This window comes from Spea bombifrons, chromosome 11 (genome assembly GCF_027358695.1).
Source record: "Spea bombifrons isolate aSpeBom1 chromosome 11, aSpeBom1.2.pri, whole genome shotgun sequence".
Lineage (NCBI taxonomy): Eukaryota > Metazoa > Chordata > Amphibia > Anura > Pelobatidae > Spea > Spea bombifrons.
In genome coordinates this window covers 25,331,350-25,351,075 of record NC_071097.1, presented here as the reverse complement: position 1 = coordinate 25,351,075, position 19,726 = coordinate 25,331,350, and the positions used below count along the sequence as shown (strand labels likewise).

The following is a 19,726-nucleotide window of genomic DNA, read 5'->3' as shown; positions in this document are numbered from 1 at the left end:
CCAAAGGGGAGAAGATCAACCTTTACAGAAAAGCCATCCTGGATTTCTAGAAGATCCTTCTTGAGATAATTCTTGTGATGATGAGGCATATTAAGTGATACAACCATTAAGCGATATAGCTTCTTCCTGTTGAGGCAACACTACTAGGTATTTTATCACAAATTTGGATGTTAAACTGTAATAGCACGCATCACAATGTTTCATAGCAGAAGTCAATACATATTTATAAAAGTAATCATGCCTATTGTGTTCAATGAGTAAAATATCACTGTAAAAAACATTTTACCATACAAAATGTAAAAGCCGGGTTTACCTACTAGTATATGGTATATTTGTTTAGGAGTCACGTTATATAAATGTTAGTTTTGTATCTGCACCCCCCCCCCCAAAACTACACATAAAGGATCTCTTTCCCTTGTTTAATTGGTGGATGTGATGCTTGCTAACATAGAAAGATCAATAGGTCAATTGCATACCAGATCTTCATAAATTAAATCTGTTATAAACTGATTCGCTATGTTATGGATTATTAGGGAGTTTGGGGAACTTGGGGATCTTTATTGCATATGTACATGTAATGACGTCTGCGTGGAATATCAAATCGCATTGCTAAGGTTGTGAATAAATGCAATCAGAATTATATAGAATGCTGCTGAGATGATAGGTCCCGTTCACATTCTAAACTAGAAAAGGACAGATGTTATAAGATTCCAATGGGTTGTGAAGTAGAATAAATGAACACAAATCTATTGAACAAATACACAACACACCTGGCCACAGTAAACAAATTCCCTAGGGACTGTAATGTATGATTAGGCAATTAACAATACTTCATTATTTCAGATAACTCGTTGCCACTATCCACACAATCTTTTTCATATTTTGCATTGGAGATAATTGCTTCTGTTGAAGGAGGTGCAATGGCTCCTTGCCATTCAAATGAATCCAATTTTAGGTATATAGGAAATGTGGAATTAGTATTGAGGCTGTATTAAGAACTTAATCACTTAAGAACGTACATAGCCTACACAATGATCTAAATGCAATGTAACCTGTATTGTGTATATTAAAACAATTACAAAATAATATATAAAATAATAATATACACATAATAATGTTATATATTATTTAGGTCATAGGGTAGGCTATGTATTTTCTTTAGTGTTGAGTAGATGTTGTAAACCTTCACACTTTTTTCTACATATGAATAAAAAACTGATGAAAGATACCATGTAATGTAAGCATATACTACAGAATAGATGGTCTAAATCAAACCTTCCCACAGTTTCGCAGAACAAAACCAAACTGTTATCTTGGGTTTTCAATATATTATGCATTTCTGTAATTCAATTATGTATTGCTACATGTGAAACTGTAAAGTGAAGTTTACCCAGACAATCCAAGTACTGTTATAGGTTTTGAGTTTTTGTTCCGGACCAATGCTACATCATATTCTGGTATGGCGTAGCAATCATAAGAATGGTTTATGAGAACGAAAACCCATTTAAAGTACTATATATGAGCAGACATTGTGTTCTAAAGCACTGCTGCCTATTATTTAAACACAACCACAACCAAAAGTATGGGCTGGTATGAATGTAATGATCTAACAAAATACAACATATGGGCTAGTTAAATGGATTAAGGGCCTTGCCGAAACTTAGGAGTTCCACATCTAGGCTGTGGGTCACCAGCGATGATGATGAATGTGGCATCTCCTTTATTCCTCTTTATTTGTGTACTGAAAAGTTTAAATTAAAATAAGCAACTTTTTTGCAACAGGACTGAGCAAAAAAAGAGGGCTGTCTAAGTGCAGCTTGTATGCATTTTACATTGTTCAGCCAAACTTGCCTGTACATTATTACAGTTTCTTTTTAAGTTTTTTTATTTTTATGGAACCTGAGAATGGCATTCATGAGCCTTAATGTCTCAGGATCAAATCCCTGGGACTCGATGACTAGTTGATGCTGGCAGTGGATGAACACACAGAGCCACACATGTTAAGGGTGGCATTCTCAGCTTCAGGTTCAGTCTCTGCTTCTGCCTCATCAGTAGATTCCAGGCCTGACACGGACTGGGTCCTTCCATGAGGGCTCTTCTTCAATCTAACAGGATAATAACAAGATTAACAAAATTCACTTTCTGTTCATCCCTGTTATAGTCTTCTTTAGACATATAGACCTTGGGGTATAAGGTGGTGGAGCTTTCTTATGCATGAACATTCATTCATAAACTAGCAGTAGAGATGATGAAGGCCTATTTGAGAAAATGAATATTTGTTCAACCAAGATCCTTACCAGGAGGTTTATTCACTAAACTAAAATTTCACAGGTGATTTCAACATTTCAGTGTACTGATTTAGGAATATAATATAGCTATGTATTCAATAAATAATAATAATAATAATAATAATAATAATACCTGAGAGATGACTTTCAAGAATACACCTCAGAAAGTTGCTTAGTGTTAGAAAAGGTTTGAATTAGCAATGGTGCTGGTATATTTAGCCCATGGATTATCAAGAAAAGGGTAGTAGATGATAATTAAAAAAAAAATAATGTCCAAATAGTAGCAACTGAAGAGCACTGACATGCAGGCACGTAATATCAATTTTTCCAACCATGATTCATAAAATACATTTCCTAATATCTTCTGACTTACTTTTCACGGTTAAAGATTACAAATTCTTGTTGAAGTGCATCTAAGCATTCTTGCAAAAAGTCATCCTGAGAACAAAATGTTAGAGAGAGATACGTTTCAGAGAGAGATATTTTATTATAAAATGTTTACTAATGGTGGATCTTTGGTAAAATTACTGGTACATTAAAGGAACAGCCATGTCTAAAATAATCTTGTATAGTCTAATGAAAATATTGAATAGAGCCAATGATAATCTGTTGAAAGACATGGACTTCCAAGTCACATTTGAGATGGTGTGGATATGGGGTAGCAGACCTTGGGGCATATGGATATATATTAACAATCCTGCATAGTAACTATGGTTTTTATTCACCTTTTCCATACCAGGACCTCATTGAACCCTTGCATGATATGTTGTACCATCTTGAACATAGTAGCAATTCAGTTAACTTACTAATGTAGCTTTTAATATTCTTCACTGGTTTGCTACTGACAACGCATCCCTCTCACAAGAACCTGCAGAGGAGGAAGCTGAATTGACTTTCAGAAGTGGACTTACAGACTGGGAACTATCTTTACTGTTATCCCGGGATTTATTCTTTGCAAGTCTCTTTTTCTTCTTATGCAGTGGTCTTGACTCTAATATCATCTCTTCAAGTTCAAATGTAGGATCACAATGTAACCGGCCTTTCTATAAAATAAAATACAAAAAAGAAATATGTACGCATGCTACCAAGAGAAAAATCTATTGTTACAATTGTGAGATCTAAATAGCGTGTGTATATATATATAGAGAGAGAGAGAGAGAGAGAGAGAGATAGATAGATAGATAGATAGATAGATAGATAGATAGATAGATAGATAGATATACACACACATAAATTATTTAGCATAACATACGCATTTACCTGTCCACATTTAAAAGCTCTTAGTAAATTGAATTATTTCCTTAGCTGAAATCCAATGATATTTATTTTCTAATGACTGAACGTCACCAATAGTTCTTCAGATCCTTTACATTGAATTATCGGAGTCATGTTACATATAAGAAAGCAAACAATGCATCCTTGTTTAAAAAGCATTTTTCTTTATTAACAAGTGGTGATTTAATCTAACAATATATATTGGGTATTTAATGGTCTAAGGACAAAAGGTTCACTTACATTTGGAACAAACCCTGGTTCCACTTTCTTCTCTAAAATATCTTCCCAGACAATATCTACTAGGTATGTTGACGTTTGGATATCCAGGAGGCAAGAACAGCGATGCTCAGGGTTCACAGTCAATAACTAGAATAAACCACATTTAAAAATATTGTATTAAGGCATTAAATTCATTCTAATGAAACAGAAAACATCAAAATGCTAAGTTCCCACTTATGCCACTTAACTCTATAATGCAAAATTCAAAGGGTGAGGACTGGGTCTAGACTGGCCATCTGAGCGACCATGCATAGCCATACATTATCAGATGGCCACTGGCCTTAAAGTGCCAGGACCCCTCCCATTGCCAGTACTGCCCTGGTGAGAAAATCTCACTAATTTAGCTATGCATTATACAGGGCCTGCCAAGCTCTTCCTGCAGCAGACATTCATTGGGGTTGGATCCTCATAATGTATAGTGAATGAGCAAAACGCACCATTTTCCCGTAAACTCTCCTGCAACTCTCCCTTTAGTGAATAAACCTCATAGTCTAACCACATATTCAGCAGTCAGCAACCTAGTTACCCCAATCACTTGTTTTCTTTTAATGTATCATTATTGCAGGATCATATGTTGAATAGTCTGAGATCCACAGTCCTGGATAAGCTACTATACACTGTAGCATGTATTTGCAATGACGAAAAATATATTGTGCTTGAAGGACATTTCAAAAACAACATTATTTTCAGCATGTAATCTTGCACAAATAATCCTATTTACAAATGGAAACTAATTATCCATTACTACCATCTCTTGTCTTACATTGTAACCACTATTTTTGGCTTTTGGTATGTAATTTGAAAACATAAACATGTTACATTAGAATACAATAATCCATGCGTTAGCGCGAAGATAGAATAGCAATAAAACAGTGATGGCAATGTATATGCCCCGGCAGGTATTTGCAGTATTTGCTTTTGACCAGTAGATGGCACTAGAAATCAGCTTCTGAACGCATAGAAATGAAAGATATAAAACCATGCATTTTCTCCCTAAAATGTTTTTCCCCTACTACATATATTCTTTGTCCGTTTCTGTATAAAAGCTTCTCCATTTCTAAACCAATTCAGGTTTGTTTTGTTCGACAGGTATCAGAAAATAAAAACCACAGGGTGCACAGAATATGAAAACTTATAGAAAATGATTTTGTTGGCTCTGAAGAAGAGCATTTATTGTTACTTTGTCACAAAGTGTAAAGACTGACGACCACAGCAATTTTAGACAGACGCCTCCCAGCAGGTTGCCAAAATATTGTATTTTATGTTTCAATCATGTACCGTAAAACCAGTTATTTTCGGCTTTTAGAGAACTCAATTTCAAAGTTGTTTGGGTTTTCAAACAGTGCCTCAAGTGTACATTTTATTAATGGAAGCGGGGATGAAAGTTGTGCTGAATAGCTTAAAACAAACGCTTAGACTTCTCTGAGATGTTTGCAGGAACTACCTCGAAAATATTGCCCAAGGATATTATTACAGTAGTAAATTAAGTTTTGCAGCAATTACCCAGGGCAAAATACAAACATGATGGCTCTGTAATAACTCGCAGCATATGCTGCTAACTTGCCCTTTACATTTTGTGTAAAAAATGGGGGACACAAAGGGTAAGTTAAGGGAGTGAAATCTACTAGTGCAACACAGTATATATATATAGATAACACATAGATCAGCAAGGCACAGTGATTGCATGTTAATAATGAGTGTTATTGTGCATTCGTAAAAACTTTAATTTTAGTAAGTTAATTTATATGAATTGCCAAAAAAGGAAAGGTCCCCAAACAAAAAAACATAAAGGAGAAAGCTCCAAATTTTCTTTTTAAATTTCCCCCTACCTCTCACCCTCTCACTCAGATTCTATATTGCCATTTTTGCTTCACCATGTCATACAAGTATGTATTATGGCCTCGGGCGGCAACTCTGGGGAGATGGCAGCTCCTGTGCTGCACTCTCCTATTGAGGTTTCTCGATGAGATGCTTCTCAATGGGTTGGTTTTGGAGATCTCTGATCTCTTATAACTGGCCCATTTATACATTGGGAGTCTGTGGGGCATTACCCTGGAGCAGGCCTAGGGCAGTAAGCAGACCACACACAACTGCCAGTGCATTCATGTTGCGAAGGCAGTATATTTTTATAGCATTTTTATATGCATTTAAATAGAATTAGAAATCAGCCTGTAAAATGTGATACTCGGCAACATCAAAGAATATATTAAAAAAGGGAAAGAGAATAGTAGATGTGTTCTGGAGCAAGAGAGTGGAAAGCATCCAAGAATTGAGTTAGATCCATGGAAAAAGATACACAGCTATGCGTGTAACATTTTCATTAATAAAACATTTCCTGCAACTAACATGTCGGGCTGTCATGAGCATGAGGCTGGGCATATCATGTCGCTGGATATATTGGGCATATCATGTCGCTGGATATATTGGGCATATCAGACAGGGATAAAAGAATAGGTGATTGCTGATCAGTCATCCTGTATATAAGGATGACTGATCAGCAAAAAAATATATATAAATGACATTCAATACTATATATTATGCTGTAAAATATATTAAAGACTCTAGAAGAATTATTTTATACAAAGAGAATGAAAGCAATATTACCTTCCGCAACAAACCAATCATGTCTTTTGACCAGACCGACGAATACTGGACAGTAACTGTGCTAAATAACTGAACTAAGGTTTCTACAGGGTTAGTTGAATGGATGTCATACGGCCTCTGTGGAAAGAATATCACATTACAGTATCAGTAAATAAAACTTGCATAGTTCAACATTTTTTTCAATAGAATAAATTTACTTTAGCGGGAAAAATGTCTCACCCATCCTCGGAGTAATTCATATGCCATTATTCCTAATGACCACCAATCAACCTCGAAGGAGTAACCGGTCCCTCCATTGACAAATGACTGAAAGATTTCTGGAGCTTAAATGAGAAACGGCAGAATGCGCTTTAATAATATTTGATATTTACACCAACATAGATCATAAAGATATAAAAAGACATTTCTATAGGCAATATCTGCATTAAGTGCATGTGAAGGTCTGGACCCAGCTTTCCATATTATAGATTTTTGCAGATAAATGCAGCCTGAGGTATATAAATCTGTAACCAATGCTTTAGGTAGAATGTACAGAGCTGCCGGTAGTTTCATTTATCACTCTGTAATGTTTTGCATGTTTTTATTGCTTTTATCTGGTTCCAAGGTTATTATAGGTACAACGTAAATACAGGCATTTTAATATAAACAGGGGCATGAGTCACTCCGCTTATGAATGCATTCTTGATCCAAGGCTGCTGTTTAGTTTGCTATCCAATGAAAATTGTTTTCTTCTATAAAACAGTGGTGTATGGGAATACATAAATGGATATTTTTGCATTTGATAAAATAGCGATTGAGAAATAATACAGAGAACACTGAAAACGTTTTTCTTATTTCTAAAACATACTATATACTACTTAAGCAGACCTAGCATGTTTATAGTTACAGAGTCCTTTGCAAACGTCTTCTTGTTTGTGGACCCATGAAAAGCCCCCCAAACAGACAAACCTCTGGACTCTCCTTTCTCTTAAGCCTCTTCATCTAAGAACCCCAACATCATTAATTCCTTATTTTCCTATTTCAACCCCTTTGTCTTTCTCTCCATCCATTTTAGTCATGGACAGGAGAAAGATGTTGTTGGCCCCTATGACGTGCTTGAGACCTGGGCCTCAAGCTTTTTTGCCCAGAATGGCACATAATGGTTTTAACAGTTAGCCCTTCCCTGTTGTCTACCACTAAAATGAATGAGTACAGTCTGAATTATACCAGATCTGGCTCAACAGGTATACAAATACAAATGCTACGCAACCCAAATCACCTTCGGTGCAGCTCACTTGGCTTTCTATTTCGTGGCAGCCCTGTTTTTTTTTCATAAGAAGGACTATTCATAAAAAAAAATCTACAGCAATAACAACACCCAAGAGTATTGCCAAAAATGTCAAAAATTAAAGAACCATCCCCAAAATATTTTCAAAATGCATGTTTGGTGTTCTGTACACAACATAATGCACCCATACCGCACATAACACGTAACATGTATATATATATATATATAGATATATATATATATATATATATATATATAATTTTTAAAAATATCTTTTGAAGGGATAGTGTTCTTTTAATTGTACAGAAAAAAAAGATGTGCATTTTATTTTTACTTTATCGATGGTTCCCTTTAACGTCAAAGGCTAACCTCAGATCAGTAAAAACAAAATGTTCCATTTGAATAATGCATAGCACATTAGCTACAAATGACTGAGCACTGGTAAAATGCACGATTCAGATACAAAATAGAGCGCAAGGTAAATTAGCCAGCTCCATGAATGACTTATTAAATAAAGGCCGCTGACTAAGACAAAACTGTAAACATGCCAAGGTCTGCCATACTTACCGCACTAATGAAATAATACTGATTGTGTTTTCCCTATTTCCTCTGTCTGACATTAGATAAATGTAATGCACGTAAAATAAAAACAACGAAAACCATCTAGATGATATCCAGTCAAATAAGGATTATAAGACATGATGTTAATACAAAATAAATCTAGTTTATGACATCATTTCTTTTTCATTTAACTAACACATATTATATCTCCTATTTTTTTTTCTTACCCATGTACGGTTTGGTCCCAGCTAATGCCGTGGCCCTTTCTCCATCTTTGATTATTGTGGCAACATTAAAATCCGTAAGATGAGTGTGGCCTAAGGAAGGGGGAGGAAAAAGGATGTTCTGAAGAGATATAGAGCTTTTAATAAGCAAAATCCAATTACTTATTCAGAACACTCTAGTCACAAGGCAATGCCAAAACGCTGTTAAAACAGAATACGATAGCAAAGCGGAAGCCGGGGAATTAGTTCAAATTTACATCAGGCCATACAATCCTAATATACACAACCTCCATTTCTTTTTCTTATTTGCATTATTTTTCTTACATACAGGCCTAATGCCAAACGAAGGTGATACTATGTAGTTGGTACAATGACACTGTCAGACATACGCTGAATGCTTTTGGGAGTGGATATACTCGGTTCACTTGTGCTGCTTTTTATAAATGACAGCGGTTCTTTCAGCCATAAATCAAACTTATGACGCCAGCACATTAATCAATACACAAAGCTGTCAAAATGTACTAATGATTGAGCCCTTCTCGCAGGTTCTGCGCTACCACAGAGCTTGGAGAGTGCCATTGTGTCATGGGAATTTCAATGAAGGCAACGGGTGTACTCTTTGCACTGGGAGAACTAATCTTCCTCAAGTTTACCCAAAGTTTGCTTTATTTTTCTAACATACTTGCTTTTGTGTTGTAAATCTTAAGTGTGTCCAACATGGAAATATTCTCTAGCATACCCTTGGTCACCCATACCACCAGGTGCCAGAAACTGCTGTATACTTCACAGTTGGGCCAGCACTTTTGGAAAAACGCTATATGTTATGATGCCATTATTAATGTAACAGTCACATCTTTTTTAAATGTAGAATTATGTAATCATGTAATAACTGAAGAACGCCTCAAATATCACTGATAAAAAAAGGTAATTAATTACATGTTTAATTAATAATCATGAACTTACTCAGTCCCCAAAATGCCTTCACAAAAGAACATGAGAATCAATATTTTTTATAGTGACCTCCATTAAGTGAGAAAAAAAAACTATATTTGGGCTCAACATTACACTTGGAAAGAACTCAAAATGAGCACAAAGAAAAATTAGCCCTCCTTTACAAAAAAAACAAAACCAGCATCTTAATAACAGGAGATACATAAACATCACCGTTAGCATACCAGGATACAAGGCAAATATTCTACTGCACAAGGAAGCTAACAACCCCAGACCTCTCATTTTTTCCCCCATGAAGCCCAATGTGCCTCACACTTCCCACCATTTAAAAATGTTGAACAGCGATGCTCCAAAGTGATCGGGCCACAGAGATACCAGGTTTTTCTGGGGTTGCACTCCCCACTGTAGCATTTTCTTCCCTCTCTGGTCGCAACCAAGGGAGGGACAGATCTTCTAGGTCTTCAAGGTGGGATGGCAGCCAAAAGGCACTGCCCCACAAAAATGTTTTTAATACCCAAAAATCTGTGTACCAAAAAACATTACAAAAACAAGCTAAAACATGCTGCTGAAATTTTGGTTAATATTAAATGTAAGATGAGGGTTTGTGCTCACAAGTGTTTTGTTTAGCTTAGTCTAAAGTTACACATGACATTACAAATACAGCAGAAATGTATGAAAAAAACATCATTAGCTGGTTTACTGTTAATGTATGCAAATATAATCCCACCAGAGAGTATGTAAAACAAGCAGAGCTCTTTAGTTTTCTAACCTTGCTCATCAAGAAGAATGTTGTCTGGTTTGACGTCTCTAAAACAGATAAAAAAACATTGGCCTCAGCACACACACCATATGCTTGCTGGTACAGTACAAGACACTTTCAACGAGCAGAACTAAAAGCAATTCACAGTGTAGATAGAGATTGACAACCGAGACTAAATATTAGAACAAAATCAAACAAAAAATATAGTTGAAAGAGAATTTGTTACTTTGCAAAATAGACATAGTTTCTTAAAGAGTCATAGCTACCAAGCTTTCCCGTAGAAGTGGAAGGCATGTAGTAATACAACAAATATGTTGAGTATTTTCACATAAAACCAAACTAATGACTAATGATTCAAATGGTTTTTATCTGTATAATGATTCTGTGCTTCTATTGAGTTGATATTTTAAGAGGCAAAAATATGGGCCATAACTACACCCAGGAACATAGTCAGATCAGTGGCCAAGGTCTTCCCTATCCATAGTGGGAAAGTGGCTGTCGTAAGATGGAACAGGTAGGTGGGTGAGTGTGAACAAACACTATCAAGGGGGGCATAACTATATTAGAGCGAGCGTGCTTCTAAACAACTCACCCAGATATTCAAAGAGTCACACAGTCATGGAAGTAAATCCCATAGAATAGCCCTAACATCAATAAGTAAATTTACATTTGATATAATATGTAATTTGTTGCTTCCAATGATAAAATTACAATTAAACGAAAATAAAGAAAGTGGATTTAGTACTAAAAACAACTGGAAGCATTAACTCCAGGCAAATACACATATTTATATAAAACATATTATACCTATGGATTATATGTTGACTCCTTAAGTAGTCCAGAGCTAGAGCCATTTCACAAACATACATTTTAACAGTCTCTTCTGTAAACTGGACATTTTGTTGGAGATGATACCGAAGATCACCTCCCAAAAGTAAATCTACCACCATAAACATGTCTTCCTCATCTTGGAATGAATACCTGCAACACAGAAGAGGCATAGTTATTGGCTATAAACAAGGCTGACGTTTTATGAGCCTATAAAATCTATTACTGTTACGTCTCCTTGTGGGTTATGAATGCTACATATAATGTTCTGTCCTAAAACTGATGATAAAATGTAATGTTGAAACATAATATATAAAAATGATTGGCAAAACATATACAGGACCTTCCACAGGCATACTCCACCTCCATTCCATGGAGATCTATTCATTAAACAGGTAAAATAACAAGTCCAAACTAAATATTCACTATTACCAACTATTTGCACTTAAAAACACTTTAATTACATAAACTCGACTACAGGAGAGTTAAGTTAACGTAAGTTAAAAGGATAAACAACTTGCAGATTTGTGGGATAGAGCCTTGTGTCTTGCCAGAAAATTGGGCCATCTTTATTCATTTAATGAACAATAATACGCTTACCATAGATTGACTAAGAAAACATGTTCAATTTCCTGCAGGATCTCTAATTCCCTGAACACGTTCCGGACTTCGTCTCGTTCTATGCACTGCTGTTTGTTCATATACTTCATGGCATACATGGTTTCAGTGTCCTTCTTCTGAACAATACAGACCTGAAGTTAAATCAGAAGAAAAACAAAGTTACAGCTAACATTATTATAGATTTTAAACTTTTTCATACAGTATCTTTCACTGTAGCTAATATTTATTAATCAAGAAAAAAAACCTCTCTGTAAATTATATCCAATCATATTATTTATATTTATCAAATGTGTGCCCGAACCACCATTCAGAAATATAACACAATTTATCAATCCATTTCAAATCATCCATACTTACAAAAGAAAATGCTGTTAAATAGAAGTGTTGTCTAAACTGTAGCCTTCCAGTCACTGTTAGGCTATAATCACGCCTGAACTGGCCGTTAGGCACATGGCGCCAATGCCTTGTGTCCACATCTAGGTTGACATGAAAGTGTCATCCACAGCCACATGTATTCAGCAGGTGACTCCAGATCTGTGATCAATGGGCTGCTGGCTTTAAAATGTCATGGCCCATTTTACCCCCCAGTCTGGTCCCGGCAATTATGCACATTATCATTAGCCAGTAAATCAGGAGAGATGTAGTCCAACAAAGCAGGAGACAGAGAGTATGGCAACCAGTGGTCAATACCCATCTGTACATTCAACACCGTTGATAAAGTATTAATTTTTCTAAGAAGATCTTTACATAGTGATATTATTAATAGTGGTGAAAGGTAACTTTTCACAAGCACAAATAGCACTGGAGTTTTTAAATGTCATCTCACCTTATTTACTGTGCATAATTAAAATCTATCCCGACCTTTTGCAGTAGTATGTAGCATGTATGCGTAGTACGATGGCGAGATAATTTTTTTATCTTACCAATACTCATCTGTAATATATAATACTACATAATAAATATTTTCTTTTTGGCTTCGCTCTTTGGGAAATATCCTGAACATCTGATTAAAAATACACTCTATATGAATGAAGAATGTGTGCAACAAGAAGCCATCATCCAGCAAGGCTCATAATAATAAAGAGCATTTTTTTCTCAAATATAATTCCTCCAGACTGCTGTGCACAGAACAGTCCAGGAGGTTCGTTACAGAGCAGGAAAACATTCATTACCGCACAGTGACAGATACTTAATATGAGCTTTACACGGCAAGCCAGAAAAAAAAAACATTATGTCAGCACATTAATTGGAAAAGAACAGGACTTCAAGGTGTGCAGTCTGCCAATGCACCTGCTTGAATACCCAGTGGGACATCGCGTGGAGAACCTACCTTGGTGCTATTCAAATGACCCAAGTCTATTACACTTACACGTTCTCGTGTAAGTGAAGGAAATGGTATATATATGCCTGTGCCTTTATTTAAAGAGAATAATACATGAGATACGCAAGTTGAAAAAAGATTAAATACTGAACTCTAAAACACTATTTAGAATAATCACAAATTTATTCTTACGTCCAGCAGCCTTTGTGGTTTCTTGCTTTTGAACTATAATTAGCATGGCTTTCTAGATACACTGTGTGTTATACAAAAACCTACCTTTACAGTCAGAAAAAGGCAATTTAGTTTAAAAGCAGTTATTAGATAGAATACATGACCAAATAAAGTTCAGTTGACGCATTCATTCCATGCCTTGAAAAAACTTTTAGGCTTATAGGTTTGGAAGCCGTTTAAAAATAACTTCTTTGACATGATTTTCACGTTAAAGTTGTTCTTTTCCATGGTACTGAGCATTTATATTTTGTGATAATGATGACCAGTTGCTGTTAATTAGCATAAACATTTTTCTGCTTTTTTCTGGATATAGTACACTTTTTACTTTCATTTAATATCATATTTATATACTTTTAATATATACATACACATTATATAAATATTATACATACATATATGTGTATATATATTATATTTAATATTATTATATATATAATTTCATATTTATATACTTTTAATATATATATCTATATACATTATATAAATATTATATGTACATTTATGTATATATTATATTTAATATTTGCACTATATATATATATATATATATATATATTTAATATTCATACACTTTTTATATTCATTTAATTCTGAGAAGACAATTCTATGGATATGTGGAGAGACATTCTGTCACATGAAGCAACATATACTGTACGATGGGTGACACCTGCCATCAATCTATGCACTTGTGGAGTTGACAAGATATGCAAAATCTTATCTTACTTCTGTATTGTTGAATACAGTCTGGATATTATGTGGTATCTTAAAGCTACCATTTTATACAGAAGAATGTATTTTTAATAATGAAAGTGGACCTTTGTCCTGACATATGCAATCAGCTTCTTACTGAGCCCATCTACCTACCACCTATACTAGATACGCAGCTTAACTTCAAGCTACTAAACACTTTTCATTTGAAGCTATTTAACTACATTAAACATACAAATTGGAAAAACAGCACACAAACCAGAAATCCAGAACAACAAAATATAGAACATTTGGTCTAATGGTAACTTCTAATACCTTCGCCATGATGATGGACCCTTTACTTTTTTAAATTGTTCCTCTGTCCTTCTGGAAACAAGACATATGAATGCCCATAAAAAAAGTATTAAAAACATCCTCGAAAGACAGTCCTCTGTAGTAACATATATGACGTTATATTAAAATGTTTGAAGAAAGTTCTCCTTGATTATGCTCCTATTTTACCTTTTAGAACAATTTCATTTGCACACTACTGATTTATGTATGTACTGCAGCTGAGTAAGACATGAAGAAAACAAGCAATACATGTTGCTAACACATTTTTTGTGGTTTACACATTACATTACGCACTATTGTTGTTTTAGGGATGTGAGAGTATCAAATCAACCAGACATGATGAGATCCTCACATAGTAGGAAGAACATGATAAGTGTAAACCAATGGCCAATACTCCATACCAGTGATGCTAGCAATTCATGAGGACCTTATTTTCTGTAAAAGAAAATCTGAATAATGCATGCGGATCTAATAATGTAGTTCAATGTACATAGAAAGTAAAAGTGCTCCCGTGCCGAATTCTCATTCACTAACGCGCTCTTTCCTCTTCAGCTTAATAATTAGAATTTTAATTGTTGGTAAAAACACAGCCAGAATAAAGCTTATGTTCATCTGTCCTGATCCCTAGTGAAAATGTTTTATTATTATTATTATTATTATTATTATTATCTCTGTATAGCCATCAATACAACAGTTAAGAAGTTAATATTGCAATCCTTAGGGGGATTATGTACCACACAATTTGTGCTTTCTATAATGATTTCTTTGACTCTATTGTAACATTGAAATCAACTGTTTTCATGTTTTCGGAAACTGTTTTAGTTATCAGACCAAAGGAAGCCATACAATTTTATACTAGCTCTCCAATAAAATCAAACATCATTTGATACTTAACGTTTCATTTACACTTACTTTTGAAGAACGGGTTATTTCTTCAGAACAAAGACATATAAAATAGTATTGTGTGGCTCCAGGCTATCGCTCTAAATATAACAATATCCAATAAGAGTAGAATGTATTAACAGATCCTACAGAATTAGCAGGACTTTCGAACTTTTTTAATAACAAATAACTAAAATAATAATGCATCCACTACAAAATTATTTATCGTGCACATATTTAAAAATGAGCACATTAATCTAAATATTCGATATTTATAGATCCATTCAAAATGACATTCTAGAAAGAACATTTTCCAGTCATGTATAAAGTGGTACACATGTAGGCATGTATAGATAGGTAGGTGGGCAAGACCGGGCTCCCCACAATGTACTCCATACAGTTGCTTAAAGCTTTTATAGGGATAAAGCAATAGACAAGCTAGAATGGCTAGATCTACCTTCCCTGCTTGCCCCTGCCTTCATCTTCTCCCATTGCTCCATTAGTTCCACCCATGTGTCAATGACATTATTAATATCAATACTATAGATACATATTTAGGGGCAAGGGGATATTTGTATCATTTGCGCTTAGCTACATCAGCCATGGAAATCTATTCCTTTCTACATGTAGACTCACCAGGGTGTTTTCAGTGATGTCTTATTGCTCTCCTACGTGTTTTCCACTAACTCCTAAAGCAATTCCTGCCTCGTCTTCCCTGTCAGTCTATAAGGTGCTGTGCATCTGATGATGGTCACCTATGATTGTTTTGCTGTAAACATTTTTGGGGTTACTAGCGCTCATATATGCGTATGAAGCTCTCATACCTTGCAGGATACCACGTTGGGGCACCTCATTATAAGAAATGTAGGGGGTTATTAATTATGCACATCCCTATAACGCTTACTACAGCCCATTACAAGGTCCCCTACTTTAACACGGGTCCTGTTGATAATCGTATGAAGCTTAGAAAACACTGTATATACCTTTTAACATATACCCTGTGTCTGCAACCAATTTCTGTTTTCATCCTTGAGAAAAACAAATCCAGTTTCTTGTCAAGTCTTAGAGCTATAGGACCTTTACAAATTAGAGTTTATTTTCCAGTTTCCATAAAATCACAGATTTGGAGTAACAATATCTACTGATTTTTTATTGTTCTAGCAAGGGTGGTTAATCATGAAATAGCAGTTGCGTGACATGTTGACAAAAGATGAATGTGAAGAGACTGTTGCAAAAATAAGCACACAACTAAAACAATTTGTATTTTGTGATCTAAAACAAAACAGCATAAAAAAATCAACATCACGCCATCTGAAATGCTTACAGAAAAGTAGTGAAAGTGATATAAAATAGTATCCATGTAGTTCACACAAAACAAATCATTACATGAAAATAATAATAATAATAATAATTGATATAAAGTTGTGCAGATTCCTTCTCACAAGCCACGCTTTAAACTCTTGGATTGGAACTTATTTTGGACTTGCATCTAATTAAGAAACCCCTTTCTGAATTCCATCCGTTGACTTCAATACTGGTTATAATTATAGTGTATACAGGTATTTATAATGTTCTTTATTCAACACTGTCGCAATATAATTACAAATTCCTTTCCTAAATTATCTTGAAATAGTGTACCTACCCAGATACTGATCAATGTATTTTGGCCCAGTGCTGCTCAGTAAATATGACCCTTCATAAGTATACTGCAGATATGACACACACGGAAATATGTTAATTGCACCCTTACCGACAAAATTTGGCAAGCCATGGGAACAGAAGGAGCTAATCAGCTGATTACTGTGTATTAAAAAACCCACATGAAACAGAAGCCAGGGAGGACTAAAAAGCCTGAAAAGTCAGTTTTGCCAAAATTTTGATATGCACATTTATTACTTTTTTTGGCAGAGCACAGGTGTGAGATTTGCAAAATGTTTTGTGTATAAATTGTAACACTGCTGAAATAAAATTGTGTACATCACATATAGGAACTTACTGTAGCACACTCGAGTAGTTTGGAAGGAAATTCACTGATTTCACATTATCAGCAGCCAAGTTTAAAATGAAAGACATTAAACTTAGCCTTTAGCTGTTTTTGGAAAACCAGCAAAGCTTCAACAAGGGAATCCTTTAAATTAGATATTAAAAAAACCAGGTTGGACTCACAGCGCTCTGCAGCTTTCCATCAAGCTAACAAGGCAGTCAATCAAATTTTACAAATCTCTTTATCAATTCCCAACTGGTCACCCATTGAAATTCTACTAAACAAAAGTGTGGGTATCTACAAACTAATGTTTTAAAATAGAACATTGGTTTAAGTACAGTCATCTTTTAGCAGAGTGCTGAAGGGGGTATTCACCAACAAAGCCTAGCCAAGATGGAATACTCAGAGGGCTTACAATATAGTAAGCATCGACAAGTTTCCCAGGTTATTATCCTGAATGGCTTTCCTGTTAACTTAATTGAACTTCAAGCTGGGAAACTAAAGATAATAATTGTTATAAAAAAACTTGGGTCACTTGGTTACCATGGTGAATAAAGCTCTAAAAACAAGTTTGGTCAATTACCTGTCAACCCACATTATTGGCTCCTCGTTCCAGGCATTTGGGCTGATGAGCTGTATGTGAATAAGCAATGACTTCTAATTGTAGAATTTTGCAAATGTGAGGCAGTGTCAGTAATGCGAGTGGTGCTCTGCAAGTAATACTGTATGTAACTATCATGTTCAAAAGTATATAAGCACAATAATTGATCACAATGATAAGTAACGTGCTTAAAAGTACTTCCCCCTATGTATGCCAATGGTAAGTTCATGGCATTCTATTTGGTGCCACCAAACTTATGATGCCAATGCTGGTTAAGTGGTTAAGATATTGACAAAAACTTAACAGAACTCAAAAAGGTAAAATTCAATTCATTATCAGGACCAAATAGCATGAATTAAATATTTAAAAATAATAATATGCACATAAAATGTTAGAGACCTTTGTATTTGTGTAATCATTCTACCATTTATGTTTATGCCATTTTAAAGAATTTGAATTTACTCCAAGCTATACATAATGAGATCTCTTAGTCTTTCTGGATAATTTTTATCCTTCCAACCATTCACCATCTTATAGCCCTCCTCTGAACTCTCTGCAAAATGTCAATATCCTGACAGGGTCTCCAGAACTACATACAATACTCTAGGTGAGGCCTGACCAGAGATATGTAAAGTGACATAATCACCTCGCTATACAACCCAGAAGCCTGCTTGCGTTTTCTGACACTTTATTGCATTGCCTGCTTTCCTAAGAAATAATTACTGCTAAGTCCTGCTCCTCTCTTGAGACTGACAGAATAGTGCTATATTTCGCCTTGGGATTTGTACATCCCAAGTGCATTATTTTACATTTATCAACGTTAAACTGGAGCTACCACACTCTCAACCATTTTTCTAACCAACCTTCTAATAAAACTATTATTATAATTGTGACTGGTGAATTACCTATACGCTACAAAGGTAAATATACCAGTAACTAACTGGGATTGCCTGTGTATATTACATTAAATAACTCCTTTATGGGGTCATGAATTTTTTTAATATTTGACCCTTGGGGGCATATTAATGTTTTAATGACACAAACACAAATCAAGAAAAAAGAATGGCGGTGGTGCATCATTGATTTAAGACCCTCAAAAAGGCAAACAATGACACCCCGGTGATAGCACCCTTATGTTGCCTAGTGTTCTGCCGCAACCTCTCCCAATTTGTCAGACACCAGTAATGTGCACACATAACATTAGAAGATCTGATGACACCAGTGAAGCATCAGTACATCCATCCCACCATTTTCAAACATTGTACCTGTAAAAAAACACTGATTTGATGATGTAAAAAAGATATGCAAGCAGGAGCTGAACTTGTTAATTAACGGTACAGGTGTCTGTGAAGAGAGTGATTTTAGGAATTAAGGAAACAGGGTAGCAAGATTGCAATCAGGATTAGCTGAAATCTAAAATGGAAACCTCACTGCAAAATAGAGTGAAGCTAATTGCAAAACACTTTATATCTAAAGTATCTAAATTGCAAAAAAAAAGATTGGACTTTCTAAAAGTTTTATCAGTATCTTGATTGGAGAGGATGAGAAAAAAAGACAGTATCGTAACCAAATTATTTTAGCAAAATATCAAGAAGAAATAAAAAAGTCTAATATTAATATAACAGTTCTATTACCCAAAGGTAATACAGAGGAAAACAGTTATGGAAATATACGTATCACAATATTATAAACTTGTTTCTGGAAAACGTATGGAAATTAATATAAAGAGTATAGATGAACTATGAAAAAATGCATTTCATTTAAGGTTGTCAAGCTCAACGGGCAGTAGGCCCATTTAAATAATACTATTAAAAAGTCCATTGAGTCAGGAACACCAACACAAAATGCTCGTGGCTCAGTTGCCTCTTTCATGTCAGGGTGTTTGCCATTTGTCCTTCAGTTTGACAGGGATGGATTTACATTCTAGGTTCTCATATTCACAAAGATCACTGGACTCGCTTGTTTAAAAAAAAAAAACAGGATTTTCTTAGGTTGGGTATAGGCTGGC

The 19,726-nt window shown here is 35.0% G+C and overlaps 1 protein-coding gene across 1 annotated transcript in view; it reads right to left on the bottom strand.

The window, feature by feature from the left end:
• Positions 1-1,576: 1,576 nt before the first annotated feature.
• The window catches only part of STK32C (serine/threonine kinase 32C), an 81,617-nt gene continuing 63,467 nt past the window's right edge, over positions 1,577-19,726 (bottom strand). Inside the window, exons 3-12 of the mRNA XM_053450915.1 lie at positions 11,638-11,789; positions 11,017-11,190; positions 10,219-10,256; positions 8,502-8,591; positions 6,666-6,769; positions 6,447-6,563; positions 3,804-3,929; positions 3,200-3,331; positions 2,662-2,726; positions 1,577-2,105 (exon numbers count right to left, since the gene is read on the bottom strand). Coding sequence (XP_053306890.1) covers positions 1,958-2,105; positions 2,662-2,726; positions 3,200-3,331; positions 3,804-3,929; positions 6,447-6,563; positions 6,666-6,769; positions 8,502-8,591; positions 10,219-10,256; positions 11,017-11,190; positions 11,638-11,789 — 1,146 coding nt within the window. The 3' untranslated portion in view covers positions 1,577-1,957. The remainder of the gene's footprint in view (positions 2,106-2,661; positions 2,727-3,199; positions 3,332-3,803; positions 3,930-6,446; positions 6,564-6,665; positions 6,770-8,501; positions 8,592-10,218; positions 10,257-11,016; positions 11,191-11,637; positions 11,790-19,726) is intronic.